The sequence below is a fragment of the Helicoverpa armigera genome, chromosome 19 (genome assembly GCF_030705265.1).
Source record: "Helicoverpa armigera isolate CAAS_96S chromosome 19, ASM3070526v1, whole genome shotgun sequence".
NCBI classification, from domain to species: Eukaryota; Metazoa; Arthropoda; class Insecta; order Lepidoptera; family Noctuidae; genus Helicoverpa; species Helicoverpa armigera.
The window spans coordinates 3,680,730-3,708,579 of NC_087138.1; the positions used below are offsets into that span (position 1 = coordinate 3,680,730).

The window sequence follows — 27,850 nt, forward strand, 5'->3', positions numbered from 1 at the left end:
GGTTGCGTCGATGTACTTGACAGTCTCCGAGAAGGCGACTTCGGACCCTGCGAAAAGGAAATAGAGCAGTATATCGAGGCGTGTCGCAGCAAGTTCCCGTACGCCATCGCGTTCAAGCCGGCGTCGGCGCTGGCCGACCTGCCCGACAACCACGTGGCCGACGACGCCCCGCTGCAGCCGAAAGAGATCGCCGCCAACAACTGAGCAACACACGCACCACTCCGCCCTCCAAAACGGTCTAAAATTATTCATCATCTGTCTATCTGTTCGATTCATTCTAATTCCAAATTGAAAAATCGAATAGAACTACTTTTTATAGACCAAAGTCCTAGCTGACAGCTTTGATGTTCCGCTGTTTTGAAAAAACTAAAAAAAACTCGTGATGTGAATTTGGTTAAGGATTTCAATTGGGAATATACTTTTTATGCAATCGAATATTTATGCAAGGCTCGGTGTTTATTAGGCGACAAATGTCCCGCGAGTCAAGTGACGCCGCGCGGCTACCACATGTATTATATTTGTACTAGGCACAAGTGGCGCGGGATCACTCGACGTCTTGTCCGACAGTCGCGGGGTAGTAACCTAGTGAATAAGTGGCTTTATACTCATTTACAGCACGAGATATTTTGCCGTTTCTTTAGTAGCAAGTTAGACCGCGTCGGGTCTATCTTATAATTTAGAATTTAAGTCCACTTTAGAACATTTTCATAAATTCTAGGTAGAGAGGGTGCGGAGATTAAGCAATAATAGTGTAACTCAATGTTTAGAACAGATTCACTCGAGATCAATTCATACACAGCGGAATAATAAAGATGGCAGAATTAACTATTTAGCTGAATATTCGTTATAGATATTCGAATAGTATTGAGACCATTTTGACTGACGAATGTCTTTGATTTAAAACTTTTAATCTCTATGTACTTTTAAAAATATTTTGTAAGTACTTCTGATTACCAAAATTAATGATGTTACTATACGTATGTCGGTATGAATACTGTACGGAACAATTCGTTCTAAGGAGAACTTTAATAAAATCAATCTTGTATTTTATTATTAATCTTCCAATGTATTCAGTAGCATTAAAATTTGGTTTAGTTATAGGTCTAGACTTGTTTTTTTTTTACAATTAAAAGTTTGTTATAATAACAATTTTGATTTTATTCAAATTCCTAGAATGATTGGTTAACTCTACAGTTAGTCTAGCAGGATCACTAAACATTGATGAAACATAATTATGTATTTATGTTTAAACGTGTGTTCTTATCAGGTTATTAATGTCACAAATTGGTTTGGTTTTATTTTTTACGCTTCTTAGACCCATGTTGCATTTGAAAGGTTATTAGTTTATGACATTTTGGAACCGAAGCAGACGCGAATGTAGGAACATATTGTTACAGCTGCGAGTGATTCACTGGCAAACTGGTACAATTAATCTCATTTACTCTTAAAATAATATGACAAATTATATTATAGGTTTCTGACCACCGACTTGGCATGCCCCCAAAATTTGTATACAATTCATGAGTTTTATTGTATTCGTGTATGTCTTACTTGTTATAAGCGGATAAATTACAGTATATAAACGGGTTGCCTCTCATGTAATTAAAATTAACAAAAAGTCTGGTCCTGTTGTACTTTGTCTCCCAATTAATCTGCGACAGCCTCCTTGGATGGCAATTAAAACTTTCCATTATAACATGTTTAAATTCCTTATTACAAGCACAAATTGAGATGTTAAGTACCTTAACCGCTTTACACAATATTACCCGATGTTTGTTATCAACTAGACATGAGACATAACGAGTTAAAGCACAAAAATGCTGATTTGTCCATGGCTGATGACGATAAATAAATATCAGGATACCTTATCCAGTCGGTCGACCCGTTAGCCCCGTGGTAAGCTATTGATTAGCTCGTGTTGTGGGTGCTACGCTACTGTTATAGGTACTTGATATACATAAATATTTACATATAGATATATCATCATGCTTTTGACATGAAAGCTGTGACGCGACATATATGTACACCGCAACGAATTGGTGGATACCAACTTAGCCACACTTTTATGAATGAAATAATATAAATACTTACTAGCTTCAGCTCGCGACTTCGCCCGCGTGGTGTGTTGATAAAAAGTAGCCTATGTGTAGAATATATTCCCCAAATGATCAAATTGTCGGGTTTGCCAGTAAATTGTTCGTCTGAGGTTGTAATTACCGCATTAAGACATAGCTACCAGAAATTATTAAATTCATATGCTGCCTATTTTCCACTCATTTATTGATAGCCAGTGTCTGATGTCGATCCAGTTAAGCAACTAACTTAACAGCGAGAAGAGAGATCATTGCATAGGCTCTATACTACTCCTGTTTTTCGAATTTGAAACACCTTTGTAGTTTATAGCCCCAAGCCTCATAATTTACTAACTTTGCCCATATACTGTTTAGATGCAGTTTTAGGAAATAGATAAGCGGCGATGGAACATACTTAATACTTTTTTCACAAAAGAAAATTGTAACTACATAAATGGTTACTCAAAGTTTTTATTCTAAAGTTTTTTAAAAGACGTAGCGTAATTTGTTTATCTTTTTTGAGTCTCGATTTGCAATGAAGTGTAAAAATATGTTCCTTTGTATTTTTAGTTTGTAAGAAATTGTTTCTTACGTTGTTTCTTCTTCATAACTCATTAACAAAGCACTTTGTCGCTCTTAGAACTTACGTTTTCGGAAGTGTTGGCATTTGAGAGGAAAATAATACAAGTCTTTGATTTCCAGTACATTTATATCATAACGACGATATTGCTTTGGTGAATAGTCTCCAGCGGTGGTGTATTTGTTTTATATAATAGAATATAATATGGAGTTGAAATGTCTATCCAAGTGTTGCTTCACGTAGTGTCCCGAATTAATATTAACAGATATGTCTAGTCCTGTGATTCATTACAATACATGGTATCCCACTGCAACTTGACAATAGACTTTTTAAATTAAATGCGTGCTAAAACATAAGGTAGCAAATGTGGCCTCAAGTGTTCAACAATATTCACTTAACAGAATAATTAGGATTTAATTAACATTGCAAATAACTGACTGGTTTTAATGTGTAAAAATAATGTTGTGTGGCAAAGTGCGCGGTTTGCCCTTCGGCCTGAGGGCACGCTTGTAAATATTTCTTACTTTAAGTTTGTACTGTACAATATCGTTAGTTCTGAGGTCTATAATGACTTGAAAATTTGTTGACTGCATGCGGCGCAAGCGTTTAATGTGCGGACGGTGAACATGGACTCAAATGTAAACACTTTTGTTGGAATTCATTTTATTTCTTTTGTAGATATTTGTAAAGTTTGGACAATAATTATATAATTCAATACTCCAAATTGTAACAATTACAAACATTTTTACTGTATGGTGAAAAACTATGTTAACTTCACAGACTACTCCACTGAATGAAATAAACGCGTTCTTTGGTATCATTCTCATTTATTTTAGATTGGATTTGTTTCTTGAACATAGCTGGTCTAGTTGTTCATCTAAACGAGATGTAAGTAATATAAACAACCAACAACAACCTATTCAAACTAAGTATATTTTATTCAGTGGAAATGGTCAATTATATTTATGTTACACAAAATATCTTCAATTAAGTTACTAAAAATCGCCACGATGATTTTATTGTATTGAAGTTGCGTGATCGGAGTATCTGTACCCGCGTCATCATGTACATAAAGTAATAAAATTTTATTTTACAAATTTATTTATATTTCCGTTTCATTTACAAAACTCGTCATACTTAATACATATAATTATAAAAATATTATTTGCTATTAAGCAATAATCATAAAAAAATATAGTATACATTTATACTTTAGGGCTTCCACTGCATTTACCTCAGAAGATGATCTCGATTCTACGACGCGTTGGTACGTACTTTCTGAAACAAGAAAATTGTAAGTGATTTATCAAAGAAAGCCCCTCTTCGCCTGGCAAGAAGTTCCCTGTATGTTCAATGAACGAATTCTACCTTTATTCGATTCTGCATTTAAAATAACTTGCTTAAGGTAATCTAAAGACGAACTGACAGAAATTTAAAGACAAAGGCAATAAATTATGAAATATGTACTTACTCGAATTCAACGTTGGCGGCTATAAACATCTTCTGAGCAACTTGGTATTTCCGCTTGTCGTTTTTTTCATCTGATAAATAATAAACTTTACTGATTCCTGATTGGATGATTATCTTCGCGCACTCATTGCAAGGAAACAGTTTGACATATATGTGACAACCCTTTACATCGGTGCAGTTCTTGTTGACAATGGCATTCATTTCAGCATGGCACACTGTGAAATAATAAAAACTTTGCAATACTTATTTATAATTATCTTATAAAAACTGTCTGTGTCTTTGATCATCGGGTTTACCTACTTATTTAAAAACATGTCTATTTTCTCTGCTAGAGCAATTATCAAAAGTGTAATAACATGTTTTAGTATTCTCTTTATCTACACATTTTTTGTTTGATTTGTGCTATAAAGGCTCCTAAACTACAGAATTGATTTGAAAATCCTGTAGTTACTAAATCACTTCACTATTGGAAAGCTACACTATCCTCAAGTAACAGAGGGTTGTGGATCAAACCACGGAAAAACAGTTAAGTACAAATATTTAGGTACCTACTAGGAGGTGTTTTCATGTAATTAGTTTATTCACTTTTCTGGGTAAGCCATAAATAAAGGACAGATAACAACTTCTGTTAAATTACAAAATGCATTATTGCAGTCTTATCTAAAAGACCAATATGTACTTTTACTAAATAAATTATTGATGATAAGACCTAATATAGACAGTATAGAGTATATCATTTGTACAGATGTTTAATGTTCATTAAACTCATTGTATAGATTGTTAATTGATCTAGCTAAAAAAAGTTTAATTATGATCAATATAATATGGTTAATTGAGAGATGTTGAATAACGTTTGTTGTTTTACCATAAAGTTTATCTTCCCTCGCCCAAGTAAATTCAGCATCAGGATATCCATTCGGCAGTCCATTGTATCTGCAATATAATAAGAATGATAGTTCATTCAGTTATTCATACTCATCATCATCCTCTGAGCCGTTTTCCCAACTATGTTGGGGTCTGCTTCCAGTATTCTGGATGTAGCTGAGTACCAGTGCTTTACAAGGAGCGACTGCCCTATCTGACCCTCCCCTCCTTCACTCTTATAACCCGATGGGACAGTAACCTGACATGACCGGAAAGATATCAGGCGCAGGACCGACATTATCGTGCTCTCCGATGCACGGGTGTATCAATCATCAACATCCAGGCTCTGGGCTACTTTTTTTAAAGTTTCTAAACCCCAGAAAGTGATTTCTGCCTGTCCCGGGAATCGAACCCGAGAACTCGTGCTCAGCAGCCGTGCTTGCAACAGCTTGGCCAACGAGGCAGTAAATTAGCTTATATGAGAGAATAAGCCTTGTTTTGTATCTGGTTGTTGGAAGAAGTTCCTTCAGGAAGCGGCAGAAGCCATTGTTGGAAGCTAGTTTAAATATATATATATTTTTTAAAGAGAGTTGGATGGTGGTTAATAATAATAATAAAGCTTTATTTGTCTTCATAACAGAACATTTGCTTGTAGAAATTTCACATTTATATCATTTATTTGTTACTGTTATGTAGTCTCTCTAGGGTAAAAGCCTCCCCCAACTTAAGCCACTGGTCCCAGTTCTTGGCAGTTAGCATGCATGATGGTGGTTATTAAGCTCCAATTTGAATTATACTTAGATTAATACAGGTGGTATTCACAAACCCGATGCTAATAATTCTGTTATCCTTATTCACAATGCAGGCACCCACTTGGGTATCAGGATCTTTGCTTCGTTGTGCTGCCAAACAAGCAACAGCCATGAAATAATCCTGCCAACTTATAACGTCCTCGCGCCTCCTGGTCCTAAAACAAAATCATCACAACTAAATATATTTTCATTAGAGTAACTTTTAAAATTACACTAGCTGTTCCCTGCCGTTTCATCCGCAACCCGAGGGATTTGTCCATGTATTTTATGCTGCTCTGCTAGAGGGTGAGTAGTTGCACGTGGAGATTAGTATACTCGTGGAAGTTATGCTGCCCTGGTACCTTACATTTGAGGTTCGGCCGCACTCTGCAAGCAGATTTTAGTCTAATCACCCCCACCCCGTGGAAACTTCTTTTCATAGCCGGATGGTGACAAAAACTATTCTATGTCCTTTTCCCGGGTCGAAGCTCCATTCTCGAGTTATAAAAGTTTAACACGACTTTCTTTTATATACTTGTATAGAAGATAGAAGAATTGCTTTATCTAACACTAGCTTCCGCCCACGGCGTCGCTGTGTGGTGTATTAAAAAAAGTAGCCTATGTGTTAATCCAAGGTATCACCTATCATCATACCAAATTTCAACCAAATCGGTCTAGCCGTTTTTGCATAAAAGAATAACAAACATACATCCATATCTTCTCACAAACTTTCACATTTTATTATATTAGTACGATAAACAAAAATAAGTATGAACATGATCGGTCAGTGGGTCGTCTTATATACGTATCAATAGAGTTAACAAAGGTATAATATATTTAGTTAGAAAAATAAATAAGTTTTATAATAACACAAACTTACTCATTTAACGATAAGTTCGCGGTTGCTTCTGTAATATCCATTTCTTTTTTAGGACTAATTTAATATATATATTTTTTTAACTAATTTTACCTAAACTTAAGTCACTATCATCGCATTTTAAATATGAAAACAAAGTGAAGTGCTATCTTATGTCGAGACCAATTCGTTTCCCTCCACATTGAATTTCTAGGTTATCTTGACTGTCAACTGTCAAACATATGTCACTTCGACATTTGTCTCTCAATTTTAATTTAGGGTCCTTTTAGACTCACCGGCTCGGAGAGGAGAGAAAATTCATAACACGTTGAAAATGAAATGAAATGAAATACGTTTCATCACGCGTGTGACACAGTGCATTAAAAAAAATGAAATGTACAAAAAATTTGAAAAAGAAAGACGAATTACAATTAGAAAAAATAGAAAAAAATACGGGACATTTCAGGGAGAGCCGATCGAGTAGTTTGAATTTAAAGTAAGGTTTATTTTTGCATATGCACTGCTATGCTCGAAAGCGCTTGGTGTGAAATAATAAGAGGCGCCGACCGGCTCCGATCGCGTACATTTTCTCAGTCATGCAGTTTGGCTCCGATTGCATGCTCTTTAACGCTCTCGCAGCCAGCCAAAAAAATCTTCTCATAGCTGTCGACCGGGAGCGTGCTCAAAAGGCTAGCAGCATTGCCACGTTGGATGGCAATAATTAAGGGAAGGTTTTCTTTTTGGGAATTAAAAAAAAGTAATTCCCAAAAGCTGTACCTGGGGCTGCCAGATACAGGTATTTCAATGCCGGGATAATTCGAGGATTACGAAAAAAAAACCTATGTATTTTTTTTGCTATTGATAATTCGCATGTTTGAAGACTGCTTTCAAAAGACTTGCGAAATCTGGGCTCACTTCTTTAGAAATTTAGAACGAACAATTGTAATGATTTTGTTTTAAAAGATTTTTGAGGTTCGGCAGGGTAATAAAGAGAGGGAAGCGGCCTGCTACTTGTAACTTAATGAAAAAAACTAGTGTATGTCTGTATTCCAAAATCAGGGACTATAAGGTGTAATTCCTGGAGACGGGCCAAGACACGTAATTCCGGGACAATCCCGGATTTCCCGTCCATCTGGCAACCCTACTATATGAGTGTACCTTTACCAAGTTGAGCCGGGAACCAAGAAATTTCTGGACAAATTCTTTTGAAAATCTCTCGGGACATTCGGATAATAATCTGACCGACTTCTTTTAACCTTGTATTCAATTTTTATTTCCTATTTTCTATTTTTTTATTGTCGATGACAACATTTTTTTCAAACATTTTTATACGATATGAAAAATATACTACTTACTCTTATGAATCTAATTTTGTACTACCCATAATACTACATAGGTAGGTACTTCCGTATGTACCTTGTATTACCCAATTATATATGTTAATTATATACCTATATGTTTGTTTATATGTTACCCTATTAATCAGTCCCCTCTTGTACTACTTACCTTATTTACTCCACCCATATGCTCAATTATATACATTCTTCTATATGCCAACTTACTAGCTTCTTAGGTAGCGCTTAGCTGGGCTGGTTTATTATGAAAATTCAAATTGATCAAAATAGTATCCGACAAACGAAGTTGGTAAGTAGAAATAGAATTAGTGGTTTTTTTTTACAAAATAAAAGGACCAATTAGTTAAATTAATATTACTTTTTTAATATGGACCGATTTGGAAATTTCTTTTATACCGTTGGTAAGCTACTAGTACGAGTTATTCCATGATGCGGCTGATACCGCGGGAAACAGCCAGTTGGTAATAAAATTAAACTTTCAAAAGTAGGTAAGTATTTAAATTTTCATTTATTTACATTAAAATTGTCTCATTTGGTTAAACTGAAGGTTATTTTCTAGAACAGTTAGACTAAACCTTGAATTGATGATGTATTTTAATTGGGGCACTAAAGATAGGTACTGAAATCTTTTACATTAAACGCATTACTTTTTATCTATAAAACTAGAACTAAATACATTAATTAAGGCATTTATGTGCTAGTGTTACCTTGAACTGTAGGCGAGGACTGTAGGTAAACCACACAATACGGAGACAACGATATTATAAAAATATCACTGTCAGAAGTATTTTGCAGATTCACTTTTGATACTAAATAAGATAATGAGCCGTGGCCTTAATTAAAACCGGCCAAGTGCGAGTGTGCGAAGAGTTCTGTACAATTGTTCATAAAACCACTGTCAGCCTAGTAATAGAACATAGTAGATATATTCTATGTATAACAAACTAATAGGTTTATTTTCGTTTTATGGGAAACCCCAATCAAAGAGGTTGTTTCAAACGTAATTCTTTAGAAAAGGCTTTGATTTTTAGGCAGGATAGTGAAGAATTGAAAATTGAATTGAAAATTCAGGACGATCTCAATATTGTTTGAACATATGGTCACAAGGATGATACTAAGTTACTACAAGCCTATGCACGTAAAGTGAGCCAGTTCATCGTGTCCAGTATTTAAGCGGGTAGTGCGTTACGTATACAGTTTATTTCTTATCTAATGCCATTGTGCTAGATAAATTTGTTGAAAAAAAATCTGACTAAATTAAATTAGAGTAGTTTGGGTACTAAAACAAGTCTTACTGTTTCTTTGCAAACATGATATCAATTAACGTGATAATTAACGAGTTCTTCAAAGCCCTACAGTCTATGGGTTCTTCGTCTATGGTGCAGTGGTTTTTTCGCGCCTTGACCCTGTCACAGGCGTTGCTGCAGTCAGGGTGGCCAACTAACTATCAGCTAACAGGTAAATTATATTGTTATTGAGCTCGTATTAGATTTGTTAATTTGTTTACTAGGTATAGGAATTTTAAATGACTAGTAAATTGATCAACAGATATATAGAATACTGTCACTAAAGGCATAACTATTTAGTAATCTGTGCTAAAGGTACGTTTTGAATGCTAGTAGCCTACTGCAACTGCCGACCACACATGCCACGACTGCATTAAATCGACAATCGGTTTGTATGTATTTACATGAAACCGTTTCGAATCGAAGCGTCAGCAGTAGTAGCAGTCCATTCGCATCAGTTTCGTTCAGTCGCTGCAAGTGCGGTCGACAGTAAGCAGCCAGCTTTCAAATCGCACCTTAACTTGTATTGCGCAGAGCTTACACTAGACAATATTTTTCTTTAGAACATACATAGGGACACCGTTGCTATATTTTTTGGCCTCTTCCTCTCATCAGCAATATACAGTAAAACCAACTAGTTGGAATTTTCTGTCATATGTAATTCCCTCGTTTAATCTCATATCTACTTCATCATTAACTAGCCGTTTTCCCGCGCGGTTTCAACCGCGTCCCGTGAGAGCTACTGCCCGCACCGGGATAAAATATAGCCTATGTTACTCGCAGATAAAATAGCTTTCTAATGGTGAAAAAATATTAAAAATCGGTCCAGTAGTTTTTGAGTTTATCCATTACAACCAAACAAAGAAACAAACAAAGTTTTTCTCTTTATAATATTAGTATAGACGACAATCATGCTAAATACAGCATAATTTAATGGGCTATTTACTTTTGCCAGATATTTCTAAGCATTTAATTTTCTAAGTGACGGTTTTATTCTGATTTGAGATAGATGGTGATAGATTCGACTTCATAGTGGTCGGCAGTGGCTCAGCAGGATCGGTTGTGGCAGCCAGGCTGTCAGAGATACCAGAGTTCAACGTACTCCTCGTGGAAACCGGAGGAGATCCCCCACCTACCAGCGTTGTGAGTACATTACTCTAACCCAAACATTCAAACTTTTTACGGCCAGTTTTGTAAATATCAAGGGCTTAACTATATCATTTAGCCCTAGAAATAGTGCTTTTCTTTTTCCCAACAATCTTATAGGACAAACAATTAATCTTTCACCTTAGAGAAATGAAGGCATGCTTTAGTGTACCATTGTAGGTATCTTATGCATTTATGACAATGAAACAATTTCAGATTCCAGGTCTGTTTACAACGCTACAAGGCACTGAATATGATTGGAATTATAAAGCCCGGTTCGATGAAGGAGTTGGCTTAGCTCACCCAGGTGGCTTTCTTCCATACTCCCGTGGAAAAGTCCTCGGAGGCAGTTCTTCCACCAACTATCTGATATACTCTCGTGGTGTTCCTGAGGATTATGATAAGTGGAACCGAATCGCACCAGGATGGGGCTGGGATAGCGTCCTTCACTATTTCAAAAAGCTGGAAGGCATGACAGATACAACACTGTTCAAAAATCCACGAACCGCTTATCTCCACTCAACTGATGGCCCAGTGAAAGTTTCTAGGCCTGGGACAATGGCATCTACTGCCGCCATTGATGATATAAGATTGGATTGCTACGAAGAAATGGGCATAAAACGGGTTCTTGAAATTAATGGTCCTGAGATTGTGGGTGCCGCCCGTCCACACTTCACTCTCTATAATGGTAGAAGATCTAGTACAGCAGAAGCTTATTTGAGACCTGCTAAAGACAGACCTAATCTTAAAGTAGCAAAATTCTCCACTGTTACTAAAATTTTAATAGACCCGCATACATTGCAGGCATTTGGGGTACAAATCTCCATGAATAATAAAAAAACTATAAATGTCTTTGCTTCTAAGGAGGTTATTGTTTCAGCTGGTACTATAAACAGCCCTAAAATTCTTTTACAGTCAGGTTTAGGGCCTCAAGAAGATTTATCAAAATTGGGTATAAAAACTGTGGCCGATCTTCCAGTCGGCAAGAATTTCCACGACCACCAAGCTATACAGTTGATTTATAAAGGTAAACAAGGAATTGAAACAGCAGCACAAAATATTGTGGCAGCACCACAATTAGATACTCTGCCTGTTCCAGTACAAAGCGGGTTTTTCAGGATCAACACTACTTCTGACTACCCGTCTGTATCGCAACCTCATTTCCAATTTTTCAATACGTACATAGGGGCGGCGGCTTGGCCTCTTTTGATGGTTGTGTGTAAAACAGTCGCTAATTTCGACGAGAAACTATGCAATTCTCAGGCGAACGCGAACGCTTTTAATGAAATAGATAACGTGCTCCTCATCATGCTGCATCCACTATCAAGAGGTCAGGTGAGATTAGCGAGTGCTGATCCTTTTGATGACCCTGTTATTGATTTAGGGTATTACAGGGATCCTTATGATTTAGACGTGGCTGCAGAAGGCGTGAAATATATGAATCTATACATATAATAAATCTGTAGAAAGTGATTGTTTGTTCGGGATTCACGTAAAATCTACGAATTTAATGCAGACAGTGCTTATATACAAAAGTTTTACGTAACTTGGGGTATTACTTAGGCTTTGTTTCATCGAAATCGGTTCACTCTATCAAAAGATATGATTAATTTAGTGAATTCAAGATGTAAAATATTACGACACGCAATCTGTTTGACAAAACAGTACCTACAGGTTAAAGTAGCTCCATCTGTTGTAAATAAAATACATCAAGAAGCGAGGTGGTAAATAACAATGAATTACCATTTACATTCTTTATATACTATTATTTCAATAGATGGAGTTGTGTATTTTCCGTAATTCACCATATTTTAACACGTAGTGTAATTTTTCGATAGACATTTCAATAGTGTTTGTCAGTTTGCCGTGCCACATCAAAATCCAACTATAATTATTACCTTGATGAAAGGAAAATTAATAGATCTCAGCCAAATTTAAAACGGTGCCATCTAAATTATTTTTTGAACATTACGTCAAAAATGATGACTTTAGTGGAACAATTAATTATAATTTAAAGTTACAGATGGAGTTCATATCAGGATTTTTTCATAAACGTAGTTTAGCTTATCTTCCACTAATGTGGTGGCCTTAAACAAATTACTTTGAGTGAGTAGTATTATTTTTTCTGATGCAAAATATGAAAATTTAATCCTAGAAGAAATCAGGATCTATCTTTCGCAAGCGCTGCTAAGCGTGAGATAATGTAGGCTTCAAAACCAGCCCACATACAAAGTGCAGATAAGAAATGGGAGCTGCCTTATCGCGTCTGAAAACGTACAAAATACGCGTCGCTTACCAGAGACATGCTTACTTTCAACTTCCGATCGCAATTAATACACTGATCACGATTACGAACAGTCTCAGTTAGACCCGAGCCAAGTCTAAAAAAACACCTTTTATATAAAACTACGTTTGATATCATTCAATTACAAAGACAGAATTGTTCTCTGTTGCAAATCCTATCCATCTATATCCTATCCTAATCCAGAATGCATTGCAGGTGTGCATTGCACAAAAACCAATGGAATCCTATTCGAGAAGTCAAAAGAGTTGACCTGCCAACGTCAGCTTCTGCGCTAAGCAAGTGTTCTTAATAGTACCATCAGAATTACATTCATCGTTGAATGAGGTGAATAAATTTTCAGAAACCACAATAACAGTAGGAGCCAAAGCGTATTATCGCTTCATAGAGCTCTGATTGGCCCCAGGTGACCAAGTCAGGTCTGATTTGTTCGTTCATCAGATCTTTGAAAGTGTTTCGGTGGATACTTACTGTCGTCCTGTTTACGTGTGACACAAAATATGGTATATAAACGTCCTCCGCAAGAGCGAAATTTTTCCAGTGTGCGGTAGTGACGCACAGTATACAACACTTATGTTTCTTTTGATTTGCTGGCTCCACCAAGAAATGACAAATTGCGAGCGTACATTTTGAAAATCTTGGCAAAACTGCAGGTTTCAAGTACGAACACATGAAGTGACTCGCACAGATACGTACATTTTGCCTATTCGTGAACTAATGCAAACATTTCGGCGGAGTCCCGGCTTAGGCCACCACATTAGGAGTGCGCGATCCTCGGGCGTGTGAGTAGCGCGGGCGCCGCGCGTGCGTCGCGAGCGCGTTGCGTGAGCGTCGCGTTTTGCTGCCCTGCGGCATTTGTAGCGCGCTCGCGGCGCGCACGCGCCGCTCTCCTTGACGTTTAACTGCTAAGGCGTTTAGCGGGCGGCGGGGATAGCGGGCGAAGGGGTAAGAACGCAACTCGAGCGCCGCGTGCTCGCCTCGAGCGCGTCGCTTGCACTCTTCACACATGCCGCAGGGCAGCAAAACGCGATGTTCACGCAGCGCGCACGCCTAATGTGGGGTCAGCCTTACCATAGTGAGTAAGTGAAACTATCCTACCCTATGCGCCTGCTGATGATGATGACTCATTTCATCATCCATCCAGCTATTCCCCAACTATGTTGGTGTTGGCTTCCAGTCGCCGAATCTGTTCGAGTACCAATATTTTGCTTGGAGCGACTACCAATCAGATCTCTTCAATCCAGTCACATTACAAGACATTATCCATGGTAAGACTGACAGACTTTCTGGCTTCTGATTAGTCACAGCAGCTGCAGAAAATGTACAAATGACAGCTTTGTCAGACTAAAAGCATATAGACATAGATTATAGCTGTTTCCTGTGAAAATTACTTACGCACTATACGTAATAATTTTCCAAATTGGCTGACTAGATCCAGAGATATTCACAACGTCACAAACTTTACTTCTTTTGTTTAGATAAATGGTCACATCCACAACACAACCGTGATCATTGAATCTATGCGACTGCTAAGTGCTAATCCTAATTATACTGTCACGTGCAAGAATGCACCTACGGGATAAGTAGTATTTTGACGATTCTATATTGCCCACGCAGACGAAGTTGCGGGCAACAGCTAGTACTTTAATAAATACAAAGTATTTTAGGAATGTAAAAGGTAGTGTTCCAAGGTTGAGTGTGCCTGGCTGTGAGGACTTAGACTGGGGTTCACACCAGTACTGGAGGTGTTACGCGAAGAATACGGTGGCGTCGATTCTCCATGCGGTCGGTACTTGCAGCATGGGACCCAATGGCGTGGTGGATGAACGTCTGAGGGTTCATAACATAGGAGGATTGAGGGTCGTGGATGCCTCAGTCATTCCATTCATTCCTAGTGGCAATACAAATGCTCCAGTTATGATGATTGGCGAAAAAGCTGCTGATATGATAAAAGCTGATTACATTAAACGTAGTAAAGCATATGGTAACCAAATATTTGCCACTTTTGACGATATTTTGGGGGTAGAACGATGATGAATTTGAATGCAGCCTTTCAGTTTTACTACCAGCCAGACAACTTAGATATGGGGTGTCATGAAAAAGTTAATGACCACATTAACAATGAATTCAACGAAGATTTTTTTCCATCTTTTAAGTAATGAAGCTTGAGCGCTGCTGTGCTAAGTTAGCCTCTGTACATTTAGGATAATAAATAATTTAACATTAACAACGTGAAGACACGGTGTAGGTACCTGCATCCCGCCAGCCATATTGAGCATCCAAAGTTTAATTTAGCATTATATATAGTTAAACAGAAGTATTCGTGCAAGATGCAGTCTTGTATAGTACATTTGTTAACTTACAAGATAATTATAAGAATTATTTATTGTTTTATTTCGACTTATTTATTTAGCCTTGTTAACGTCATTCGTATTCTTATTTTTGAACTTTTGGTAGCATAGCCCCGATTTTATAAAGATAAGATAAAGATATTTTATTTGTTAAACAGGAGTATACAAGGTATACTTCGAAGTTGCTTCCGTAAAAATTACGTAAGACCTAAGTTGTAAGAAGTTCAAAAATCCTATAAGCGACTTTGCAGGAATTTAAAATTTTGTTTATCGTTAATTAATTACGTAAATTGTATTCAGCGTGGCAATGCAGCCCGTGCGATGCATTTTCACGTAGTATAACCCTACAAAACAATTAGCTCTGTCAGCCGGTTAAATGCTGACTAACTTTCCAGAACAGCTCTTCTAGCTTAAAAATGTCTAAGTACTTCTCATTACGCAGCAAACTTCTGCATCAGAATCTGTTAATATTGCTTTAACTACAGTTAGCTGCATATGACGGTAATTTCATACTCAAAGCGTCATAAAGTAGTTACAACAGCTATCTTTATTTCTGTTAAGTCACTATATGCTTCATAACAGAAACAACGCCTATTTTATACAGCAGCTGAATAACTGTCAAGGTGTAGTGTGTAATACAACTAAAAGAAAACAGAATACAGCTTATCCAGTATCATGCTTGATAATGGAATTTTATACCAATGTTATACAAAAGATTACACGAACTCTTGAGTAGCAGGTCTTTTTATGATGATTATTCAGTTTGAAGAAATAAAATCCGCAAATTACTAAACTAATTCAGCTGATAGCATTATTATAGCAAGAAATAACTTTAATACATAATTTGGTAATACACTCAGCTTATATTCATATATAATAAAGCTTAACCCTGCATAGAGTTAAATTCTTGGCCAGTTATCTGACTTGTGTGCTGCCTGGGCAGCCTTTTGGGCACGATCCCCGCTGCCTGACAGCGATGTGGATGATTATTTTGATGGGTACTTACTTAGTTTTAACATTTCTCCCCTTTTTTATTTTTGAAAATATGTAAATGTAAATATAATTGTAAAGTACTAGTTTGAAAGAATGTTATGAAGTAAATAAATTATTTATTACGTAAAAAAACTAACAATTGTTAAGGAGGCCTAGCCTTTGGAGCCACGGTTCTATCATAATTTTAACGAACGATTTAGTGCGTAGAATTTCGGTAAAAATATACGTGAATTTTCATATGAATTGTTCATTTTGACCAATTAATTGTTCGCAGTAAGTCATTGCACGGTAAGAGTAAGCAGGTCAGTAGTTCGTTTGTTGCATAATGTATTTATAATTAAACGGTTTTTTAAAGATCATGCACGTACATATAGTGTTTTTTTAGGAAAAATCATTTCATTGTTTTCAGTTTTTCGAAAACTAAGTTTCAAATTCTGTTGTAATTAGAACAATGTTTTCGCTAACAATGATGGTAGGGTTAAAACTATACAAATATTTCTTTTTGTCGTTTTTATACCCTTTCATAGTGGTTACAAATCAAAGCGACCTAATAAATTATGATTGTAACATCGCGGATTGCACGGCCATAGTTATTTTTTTTGCATTTTAATGTGTTAAGTTAGTAATAGCTAGCAATACTGAGCATTTGAGGTTCCGTAGCGCTTGTCAAATACCTAATTTTCTCAAATTATTTAACGCTACTTGTTTCGCGTGCGGTAAAGTAAAAACTTGTACCTCCCGTGCCCGGGTAATGGGCCGTTAGGGACTTTACTACATTTCCACACTGAAACATATCAATCAGTTCACATTTTTTTCCCTTTTCTTTTTGTAACGTAGCAAGTTCACACGTGCCAAAGCCTGCCGGGGCTGCGAGATTGTTCGAAAGAGTTACTCTAAACGACGGCCCTGGTACATTAGTTCAAGTTTTTATACTAACAATTTTGTATAATATAGTATGTTAGTCTTTAAGGAATATATATGGGTCAATGCAGCCTGAAAATAAAGGTTTTTTTTGATAAAGGGCTTTGGGCTTTAAAGAAGGAACATGATGGGTTTTAGCCATTAAGAGTCTGACACTCCCTCACGCTGCACCCACAGCGGGAGGAGTCATTTGATGTTCAGGAAAAAGTATATTATATACTTTGTACGTAAAATATAATAATGCTTCCATGTCATTATATACTTTAAGAGCAATGAACGAAGATTTTCTTACGGATTCGTTTCATAATGATTCGCAATCAATTAATATAGTTTGGTTAAACATTTGTTGTTTTACTGTAATGAACTTCTTCCTCGAGGCGCATTATCATTGTTAGGACGTTAACTATTACAAAATTAACGAATCCGTACCGTTTGGCTGTATTGCGTGTCAAGTAAATACATTCCGATTCATAAATACCTACTGATGTGAATGAAGTAAACAGTATTGTCTACGATTTTTAGGTCGAAACTTATTCGTAGTCAAGAAAAAGAACTAAAGTTTGTTTATTGGTACTCTGAAACTACTGAACAGATTAAAAATTATAATATTTCACTGTTAGAAAACTCTCTCTAGCTACTTATCCCCGAGCAACATAGGCTATGTTTTATCCAGGTACGGGAAAAAGTTGCCCCGGGACGCGGCTGATACCGCGGGAAAACAGCCAGTACAAATTGGATAGCCAGATAATTGGGTATTCTTGCTAAAAATATCCAATTATCAAGTTTTTCGATCAGAGACGAAATAAATTCAAGCGAGAAAACAGTATCGTCATTAAAATTAGAGTATTTAGAAGAGCCCTCTACTGCATTAGCATAAGTCTGGCTTTCTGATGATAATCGCACCCCATTTGACCCCCACCCGGTCTTACTGACCCCCCTCATTACAATAAAATCTATGATCATTATCTTTTATCTTTCGAGTGATAGAAATGGTATTTTAGTGAAAGAAAAGCCTTGAAAATTGAAGAATATAATATGCTGGCTAAGCCAGCAACGCCTCGTATCGTTATAATCTTTTCCGGACCTCTACAGGTATTTTAAAACCAAAATGAGCAAAATCAGTACAGCCATTCGCGAGTTTTAGTGAGATCAGGTGCAGGACCGACATTTACGTGCTCTCCGATGCTAGGGTGTATCAATCACCAACAGCCAGGCTCCGGGCTGCTTTGTGAAAGTTTCTAAAACCTGCAAATCGTTCGTGCACAGCAGCCACGCTATGCGACAGCAGAGAGCACATAATAATATGCAATTAAAAAGAAAGCAAAAATACATGACATTTGTCAATGCTACATATTATTTACAATACCCCAATACCCTTGAAAAGGAACTGTGTGCAAGTCAACCTGGTCTCCAGAAGTCCACAAGTATGACTTGCCGTGGTTTCAAAGTCGTAAAATCACTCGTTTACATGACAAAGTCTCGCCGAGTGCTGTTAGAACATGATTATCTGAGCCCGGAGCCTGTACTACGAAGATTCATCTCACTATTACATATATCACAAGAAAGGACAGAGCATAATAACTTTTTAATAAACTGTAAAGAGATTTCGTTAGAGAGACAAAGAAAAAAATGTCTTTGGGAGTTTAAATTGTCAGCTATAAATATTCAAGTAAGTTGAAAAAAAAGTAATGTGTAATTCCAAATAAATAAATGCGTTTGAAAACGGTAGCGTATTCGCAAGACAGGACGACTTTGACCATAAGGAAGCTATATTATCTGCGAGTAACATAGGCTACGTTTTATCCCGGTACGGGCTGTAGTTCCTACGGGAGGTTGAAACCTCGGGAAAACAGCTGGTAAGTGATAATTGTTCGAGTTAGAAAGGACGATGGTAGTGGCCATAGCCGGGGTAATGACGCGAAGAGTATACGGTGAACTCTGCTTAATGTGCCGGAATACAGTGAGCGTTTGATGCCCGACCCGCCCCTTCTCACTTCCTTGGGGTACGCAAAATGAAAGCTTCTTCACCTTTGATCCTGATGACGTATTTAATGATCATGCAATACAGATTTAGATAGCCGCACATACAGTTTTCTACACGAAGAGAAAGACCTTAGTAAAGTTGGATCGATTGCCTGAAAGATGACATGAAAAAGAAGGGAGTGAGTTGAGTATGACGAAAGACAGTATGATTGTGCCTACCGCAAATAAAATTGGGAACAGGGCAGGAAGAAGAAGACGTACAAATTTTTACTCGTCCAGTAGTTTTTTTAGGCTCAATCAGTATGAAGATGAATGACAGTACCCACTACAAAGATTAGTTATTAAGCCGGTATCAGACAGACTGAAAAATTTAATTGGAAGCGCTAATACTAAGTACATATTTATAACAGATATTAGCGCGCGGTTTCACCAGCGTCCCGTAGCTAGATATAATATTTTATAGCCTATGGCAGCCGAGGATAGCGGATAATTGAGAGAATATCAAAACAGTAGTTTCGGACCTTTTATGGTTCAAAAACAAACAGAGAATTTTCTGTTTTTAAAATTGTACTGTTACAGCCTTTTTATCGTCCCACTGCTGGGCACAGACCTCCTCTCACGCGGAGAAGGATTGAGCGTTAATCACCAATTTTTAAAATTGGTACAGATAATTTTTTGTTTAGGTATTTTTAAACAGTTCTAAATAATCAATGATGCCAATGAAAGTTGCGCTAACATAATCAATGCTTGGGTAAGCAATATTCATTGGACAATGCAATAAGTTGCGTACACACTGCACACATTTTGTTAGGATTCCGTAGAGAACTTTTAGTCATCTTAGGTGCATCTTATGTTCTAACTTGTTAACTACTTCCCTCTCGTCAACTGTTACGTATAACTGCCTCGTTGTCCTAGCTGTCACAAGAGCGGCTGCTTAGCACGTGGTCTAGGGTTCGATTCCCTGGTCAGGCCGAAATCGCTTTGTGTGCTTTAGAAAGCTTCACAAAGCAGCCCGGAGACTGGAAGTTGGTGATTGATACAACCGTGCATCGGGGAGCACGTAAATGTCGGTCCTGCGTCTGATCTCTCTCCGGTCGTGTCGGATTGCCGCTGTCCCAGGCTATGAGAGTGAAGGAATAGAGAGTGCACTTGTGCCTGCGCAAAACTCGTGCACTATAATTTGGCCTGAGCAGTTGGCTAATCTCCTTACACGACAACAGCCGCCGTAGCCGGTAATCGGCTAGGAGGATATTGTTATCATCGTCGAGTACTAATATTAGGCCTGGCACCTATTGACCGGGACCTTTGTCGTCTTGCCGTGCCGACAGGGGTGCAAGCCTTCTTACCTACGCGTAGCTGACACTGTTCAATAATCACTAAATCCGTGTTCAAGTAAGTCTAAATAAAAAAAAAAGTTATAAAAAAAACCTTAATACTTCAGCTAATCCTGTGGCTTCTAAAACCATTATTTTTATTAAAGTGTAATTATGTAATAGATCTCCTTATTTTGGCAATAATGAGAGAAAACGTCGGCTTTACACATTAAATTGAATAATTTCAGTCAGACGGGCTCAAGCTAATGAGATCGTGGTAAGCTCATCCTCCTTGTGAGACCAGTAATACACGATCGGGACGCAGCCACCGAGGGTCCCGTACCTCAATATAATCTCATTTTTATTATAAGCTAACTAATGCGAAATGATTTTCTTCTTGTGACTTTAGTTACACTTTCATTGAAATACGGCAGAACCGATAGAAGATTTTGGAATAGACTGTTATGGGTTTGCCGCGTTTTCAGGTAATTACCGTACCGTTTTTGGGAAATATGTAAAACATATTTTTATTAAACTACGTTATTCTGAGGAAACCAGAAGTTCATGGTAATGGTTATATGGCACTTGGCAAATAAAATATCTGGTTATTATTGACTGGGTGTGGTTACGGACCCCTAAATATAAAAAAAAAACCGGCCAAGTGCGAGTCGGACTCGCGCACGAAATGTTCCGTACCAGAGCAAAAATGAGCAAAAAAACCCCCAGAATATTTATTTTATTCTAGTTTTCCGTATTTGTTGTTATAGCGGCTACAGAAATACATCATCTATGAAAATTTTAGCTCTCTAACTATCACGGTTCATGAGATACAGCTTGGTGACAGACGGACGGACGGATAGACGGAAAACAATAGGGTCCCGTTTTACCCTTTGGGTACGGAACCCTAAAAAGACCTTTACATGATGGCCACGTGGAAATTTTACCGAAGTAGAGTAGGTGGGATGAAGATAGGCGCTCCGATGCGATGGATTGAATTTATCAGAGCTAATGCTCGGTGGTTTTATAGGATAATATATTTTTTACAACGTAAATAGGTATTTCAAGTTTCTTTTTGGTGATTTAAATATATATTTTTCAGTATTTTTTGTTTGCGATGGTTAATAAAGTGAGAATCAAATGTTTTTGTGTGTCCTTATTTTTTTTAAGTTTTAACATTTTATGAGACTTTATTGGTTTTGATAGGTTTGCGATGCGAAAGTAAAGCAACAATATATTTCTCAAAGCTAGTCTGTATAACCTACTCTTGGGTAAAAATCTTTTAAGAAGCCTCGGTAAATAAATCCATAGCATTTCCAATTCGCTCCTTGAGTGTGATACGTGCTTCGCCTAACAAATTACAAGCAAGGAGTGTTTCGCAACCGACTGCAGTAAATTGCAACGCGAACAAATCGAATATTTGTCTGTCAGCTCACGCCGCACCTGGTTACGACTGCCCTACTCCTCAGGGTATTTCTTCAAGGCTTTGTTCGTACCTACCCATTGTGCAAGGGAACATCGGAAGGTCCTTGGCTGTCGAACCTTTTCTAACTTTCTTGTGGTCGACTTCCAGTCTAACCTGACGCGGCTGAGACTGTCTGTCAGACCCATAAAGTAAATAACCTTGGTCAGACCCAAGACCAAGTTATCTGGACAGCACGATACCCCTTGGTAAGACTGGATTTCACTTTTTGAACAATCGTTTTATTAGTCAGAGAGTACCTTCACGACGACGATTTGGATTGGATTTGGATTTTGATTTGTAATACTTGGGGCTTGAGCTGGGCGGGGATCATAATTTAATTTAAAAAAAACCTTGGTTTAATCTAAAAAAAGACAATTTTAACACTAAATAAACAGATTTGATTAAAACAAACCTCTGCTTAAAACGACAGCGTAACTTTCGTCCAAATATAATAACATTTTTACCTTACCAATAAAATGTAGTGTTCAGTTTCAGTGCCGTCATGGGACGGCAATAACACCAGTTTATCGGGGTAGAACATAAAAGGCACCGGTCACCTCGAACTTGTCGAAAATATCGTTTGTAGTTAATATGGCTAGTTGCTAACACCTCATACACCTTTGTATATGGTTGTGTAAGGTGAATGATACACGCGCGAGTGAGTATGAATCTTGATTAATGAGGAGTTCAGATTGTATAAAACCTGCAAACCTTCGAAATCTTACGAGCCTTTATTATCGTATGTAGGTAAATTACTGATTGCCGTTATACGTAAATTACTAATTAGATAATTCCTTAAAGCTGCAATCGTACGCGGAGTATCAAATCTAAAACAACAATAACTAGAGGTAGAAATAGCTCGATTACAGCCGTGCTTTCTGGCCTCTTTAATCCAGTGACAGCGTAGCACATGCCTCCTGCTAAAACTGTTTTGTCAGAACAACATAATATGTCGCAGGTGATTATGAAGACGTTTGGGAGTTAATCGTGCAATAAGCTCTAAGGCGTCAGAACGTGAGGGTTCACATATGCGAAGGATTAATATCTGAACATCGTTGAACACTTAATCCACCAAAATATATTGTATCTATATTACTACGGAGGTACTGACTTAGGACTACATCGGTCAAGGTTACCATGCAACGTTATAGGCCTGTGGATATTTTGACCTTCTTCAAGTGGAATATTTTAAGAATGTCGAGACTCTTTCCTCGAGAAAACAAACGTAACCTAAGTAAAATAAGTTGTGGGTCTCCGACTTTCGTTTGCTGATCTTCGGTAGTCGCGGGCAGTTACGTTAAGTAAGCCTAGATGTTTCGATACTACAGACTTATAAAAACTGATACTATACTATTGAGAATTAAGTATGTGGGTATGATTGCCACAAAAATAACATCGAGGTGAACCGGAGCAAAGTAAGGGTAAGTGTTAGGCCAATAACTCGCCGTCGCCGAATGAAAGCCGACGAAGTTCTAGGTTTATTTATGCACGCATCCCCTCATGCCGCGATCACCTTGCCAGTGAAACTGATTGAATTTACAAGGTGAGGGCTTAGAGATAAGAGGAGCGAGTAAGGTCAGTGTGTGAGTACTCCTCCACCAGGGTACATGAAGGGTTCCGCGGCCCTGGTACATGAAGGGCTTTTGAGATAACATGGTGGGTTTTAGTCATAGTGATGTCACTGGAGTATACTCCAGTTGAACACTTCACTGAAGATAAGCACTACACTATGTTGTGGCCTTCAGTATAAATATGTACCTACTGACCTTGGTGGTGCAACGAGGGGGAGTGTTTAGTTCAGTATAATCCAGTTGAGCACTTCACTAAAGATAAGCCTAAAGATAAGATCAACAAGTGATACTTAATTTAAAACTGAATTAAAATAATAAATTGTATATAAGTAAATGTTTTTTTTTGTCTTATCAATTTAGAGCTTGAGCACCTGCTATGAAATTTCTCGTCCACCTAAAGGTTGACTGGTAGAGAACGCCTAAGGCGTTAAGTCCGCCTTTGTACATTGTTTTCTTATTTTGTAAAATGTGTGCTAAAAGTATAATCTATATACATAAAAATGAAACCCGTTTTCCGTTGTCACGACATAACATGAAAACGGCTTGACCGATTTGGCTATAAATTAGAGGGAAGGTAACTTAGACCCGGGAGAAGATTTTAGGTCACCATCCGGCTACGGGATGCGGGTGAAACCGCGGGCGAAAGCTAGTAAATAAATAATAACTTTTATTAATTTAGTTCGTCTTCATAATTGCCTTTTATTTACATAGATATTTACAATACCTACATATAAAAAACTATCCCAGTAAAACAACTTTTATTGAAACACTTGAATTATTATTTCTACTTGTTCAATGTGAATTTGTGTAAAAAGTCCTATTAAGATTCTACCTTTAGTTAACCTCCTATGTCCTACCTATGGTAAATAGAATGATTGTTTTGAGAATCCATGTTAATAAGCCCGGTTCCCAAAACAATAATTGATTAATTTTCAATTTAGGCTAATGGACCGCTACCGCGCCGCTTGTCAACTTAGGTACACCGTTGTAGTGAGGGCCCCGTTCCTACATTATTCACTGCGGCCCCAAGCTACTTTGTTCGTCTGTTTGTCCCAAAGCCTGGGACTATCTGGGACGGGAATATGAGTAAAATACATGCACCACGCATGCATCATTGCATTACGACTACGATTAGAAGATCTTTCTAGCCAGCAATCTATACTTCATCACTATATCTATGATCGGCACTGCTTACTTTAAATTGGTTTTGTCGCAGCCCAAAGTACTGATACTCCTCTAAATAGTGTTTATTTATGAAAAAGCGATATTTTAGAACACGTGGGTATAACATCTAAACAATAGAACGCTTTACACTAAAATACCGAAACTCTTAACATTGCCATCAATCATCAGTATAGCCCATTTCGAGCAGGTGAAAATTTTATCAAATGCGTATAGTTTTTCAAAAATCTTTTGATCTAACAAAAAGGTACATTAATCATTAATTAAAACTGCATTATCATTATTCTGAAAATCACTTCAAAAACTTCTCAAAACACTGACGAACTTTCTGCCAGCAATTAGTCCAAAACAAGGTTTAACTAATTTCTTAGCAATTGTACAAAATTCAAATTTAGAATACACCCTCACGCATGCTTGGCTAACTCTTTTGATGCTAGAAACATACTACAATCATAAAAACCCTTTGAAATACACGTAAAGTCCTTAAAACTAAGATTTCGCATAGGTGCCTTTTTTTGCAAAAGAGTGTATTATAAATGCGAAAGTAACTATGTCTGTCTGTCTGTTACGCTTTCACGTCTAAATCACTGAACTGATTTTAATAAAATTTGGTACAGACCTTAAGAAAGAACATAGGATAGTTTTTATCCCGGACTTTTGAAGAATTCTCTTGGAAACGCGATATAACCGAACGATTCGCGGGCGAAGCCGCGGACGGAAGCTAGTATTTATAATAAAAAGGAATTATTTTTTCGTTTGTCCTTATTGTACCATAAAGACTCCGAAACTACTGAACCGGTTTGAAAAGTTTTTCACTGACGGAAAACTACACTATTCCCTTGAAATATACTTAGGCCATATTTTATCCGGGTACGAAAAGAAGAAGGCCGAAATAGCTTTTTAGGTTTTAAAAACTTCCACAAAGCTGCCTGGAAGTTGATAGACCTGTGCATGGGAGAGCAGGTAAATGTCGTTCTATGAGAGTCAAGGAATAGTGAGTGCACCTGTGTCTGCGCTTGTGTAATTTAATATTTACTGCGCAGTTGGCTCATATCCATACATGGGAACAGCATCCGTGCTCGATAATCGGCTAGGAGGATATCATATTTTTAGGTTAAAATTAGCACATATTCACATCATGCATGCGGTTAATTAAAATGTACTAATTATTATTTATTTTTCCTTGTATCTACTAAAATATTGCCATATATACCCATTGCAGCTTTGCTCGTGTATGGATTTATATCTTTTTTTCTGTGAATGAATCATATACATACCTACATGATTGCAGTTAATTAAAAGACACTAGGTATTATTTATTTTTCCTTGCATCTACTAAAGAACATCATACCTAAACCTTCCTTATGAATCACCTAGTGTTTGTTTGTAGAACTCACTTATCTGAAGAGCTACAGGTTCGATTGCGTGACGTTGTACAGTCAATTTCAGGTCAGTGGTAACAGTTTTATAGGATAATCGTACTTATTACTATTGAGTTGAGGTGCATGACAGTGACTGCTAATGTGCAGTTTACTGTACCAGTTGCAGCAACGGGACGCGGGTGTGACCGCTGGTACTGCTGGCAGTCTAGTTATCTCTGCCGCTACCTACGCAGACCCACATAATTTTTTGCAACTCAATATTTTTCATATGCAGATCGATTTGATTTGTAAACAAACCAAAACATAGCCATACGTAGTAAGGCAACAAATCCAGACAAAAAAGGAGTTAACTTTTTTTTAAACTGGCAATGACAATTTACGGGAGTCTAGTCTTCCTTAACTGACCGAAATAGGTTTGTATTTGTGAGGTTTCGGCTTAAGCGACTACGGAAGCCCGCGAAACGTTACAGAGTTGGAAAAGTGGAAATTTGCTCGACTGTACGCCCAACAAATTCCCACTTTTCAGCCGTTGTAATGTATGTAGGCTTAAATGTTAGATATTCTTATCTCTAAAAGATACTTTAACTTTACCTATGCTATATTTACTATAGGTATTTTTGTAGAACGGAGGAAAGTGTTTAACGTCCTTGTCAAATTAAAATCAGCAACAACCGGAGAGAGCTCATCAAGCGCAAGACATACAGTAACGTGCTCTCCGATGCACGGGCGTATCTGCACCTTCAAGAGTTTGGGTTGCTCTGTGAAGCCTAACAAAACCCACAAGGTGATTTCGGCTCGACGTTGCGACCACTAGACCAACGAGTCAGTCGAAAGCTAAATATCAAGATACTAAATCAATTTTGATAACGTCCCAAAATCTTGTTAACACACGTTCGCTCGTAAAAGACATATCGAGAACATGTCGATGTATATATAGAGTACGTAGGGTCCGCCCGTATGTTATGGTATAAATTATTGAAAAGTCTTGCAATAACAGGGTCGGTCGACGGCGGCATGTTGGGGAAATGTACGAACTTGTGAATATACTGTTCCGAACATCGTGTTACGTTTTCGGCTGATTGCTGTTTTTGTATATTCGTACCTATTGTACCTACTTTATATATCCCACTAAGAGAGCACACTGCAAACTTTTAGTTCACCGATAGTTAGTTTGGGCTCATAAATCAGTATGAAGATGAATGGTGGTACACACATGACAAAGATCTGGAATTTAGCTATTTAGGATTACTTTATATGTATATCACTACATAGTATGAAACAAAGTCGCTTTTTCTGCCCCTATGTAACTTTGTACGGTTAAATCTTCAAAACTACGCAACCGATTTCCATGCGGTTTTTTTTACAGATATAGTGATTAAAGAGTAAGGTTTATATGTATAATAACATCCATTAAATGGTGGGGAAATACTGTTATCCCGTGCGAAGCCGGGGCGGGTCGCTAGAGTATAAGTAAAAAAAAAAAGTTTCTCACATTTCTAAACAAATCTCTTCTTCGTCATCACTAAAATAAATGTCAGCTTCCAGTTTGGCTTTTTTGCCGATACTGCAACATTCATAAATAAATAAATAATTTAAAAATTTGTTTGTTCCTTAAAGTAAACTACTGAACCGATTTGATAAATTCTTTCACCATCTATTGGGATGCTAGACTATTCACGAGTTATTACTCGTGATTAGGTTATATTTTGTCTGTGAAACGCGGGTGATACAAAAAATATATCAAAAAATTACAAAAATATTAAAAAAAAATATTACATCCAGCAGTACAAATAAAATAAATCAATCGTTAATGTATACTTACCGCCGATGAGGTTGATCCATTTTTCAGATATAATTTATTTTGTTTTATTAATATTTTTTATTGTCATACTTGTTACGTTAGATTGAGTATGGAATATGCGCGACAGCAGTGTTAACAAGTGATAACAAATTATTCAGTCTAACTATTT

The 27,850-nt window shown here is 37.3% G+C and overlaps 3 protein-coding genes across 6 annotated transcripts in view; 2 read left to right on the plus strand and 1 right to left on the minus strand.

Moving 5' to 3' along the window:
- The window catches only part of LOC110376339 (N-alpha-acetyltransferase 15, NatA auxiliary subunit), a 75,616-nt gene extending 71,863 nt beyond the window's left edge, over nucleotides 1-3,753 (plus strand). For both annotated transcript variants that reach the window (XM_021334783.3, XM_049841298.2), the window contains exon 16: nucleotides 1-3,753. In XM_021334783.3, the coding sequence (XP_021190458.1) occupies nucleotides 1-204 (204 nt within the window). In that variant the 3' untranslated portion in view covers nucleotides 205-3,753.
- On the minus strand, nucleotides 3,299-27,850 carry LOC110376342 (deoxycytidylate deaminase). 3 transcript variants are annotated; one of them, XM_021334786.3, is made up of 6 exons: nucleotides 27,703-27,823; nucleotides 27,373-27,444; nucleotides 5,813-5,953; nucleotides 4,988-5,055; nucleotides 4,124-4,337; nucleotides 3,299-3,930 (listed from the first exon to the last, which is right to left on the minus strand). In XM_021334786.3, exons 1-6 carry the CDS (start codon nucleotides 27,720-27,722, stop codon nucleotides 3,888-3,890), a joined length of 558 nt encoding a protein of 185 aa, XP_021190461.3. In that variant the 5' UTR covers nucleotides 27,723-27,823; the 3' UTR covers nucleotides 3,299-3,887. The 3 variants fall into 3 exon arrangements, with proteins under 3 accessions (XP_021190461.3, XP_021190464.3, XP_021190463.3); XM_021334789.3 differs by lacking the exon at nucleotides 27,373-27,444 and having other exon boundaries at nucleotides 27,703-27,850; XM_021334788.3 differs by lacking the exons at nucleotides 27,373-27,444; nucleotides 27,703-27,823 and adding an exon at nucleotides 6,658-6,849.
- Nucleotides 9,074-15,382, plus strand: LOC110376341 (ecdysone oxidase). Its single transcript, XM_064039497.1, has 4 exons — nucleotides 9,074-9,446; nucleotides 10,284-10,417; nucleotides 10,637-11,865; nucleotides 14,366-15,382. The coding sequence occupies exons 1-4, from the start codon at nucleotides 9,299-9,301 to the stop codon at nucleotides 14,754-14,756; spliced, it is 1,902 nt and encodes a 633-aa protein (XP_063895567.1). The 5' UTR covers nucleotides 9,074-9,298; the 3' UTR covers nucleotides 14,757-15,382.

What these genes read in the sequence shown, in the direction of transcription:
- LOC110376342 (XM_021334786.3), bottom strand. Translation starts at nt 27,722, where the DNA reads ATGGATCAACCTCATCGGCG. An exon ending in AACAGAATTATTAGCATCGG is followed by an intron (nt 5,056 to 5,812) that starts GTTTGTGAATAC and finishes ATTATATTGCAG; the next exon opens with ATACAATGGACTGCCGAATG. An exon ending in GCCGCCAACGTTGAATTCGA is followed by an intron (nt 3,931 to 4,123) that starts GTAAGTACATAT and finishes TTCTTGTTTCAG; the next exon opens with AAAGTACGTACCAACGCGTC.
- LOC110376341 (XM_064039497.1), top strand. Translation starts at nt 9,299, where the DNA reads ATGATATCAATTAACGTGATAATTAACGAGTTCTTCAAAGCCCTACAG. An exon ending in ATCCCCCACCTACCAGCGTT is followed by an intron (nt 10,418 to 10,636) that starts GTGAGTACATTA and finishes AAACAATTTCAG; the next exon opens with ATTCCAGGTCTGTTTACAAC. An exon ending in GGCGTGAAATATATGAATCT is followed by an intron (nt 11,866 to 14,365) that starts ATACATATAATA and finishes AACAGCTAGTAC; the next exon opens with TTTAATAAATACAAAGTATT.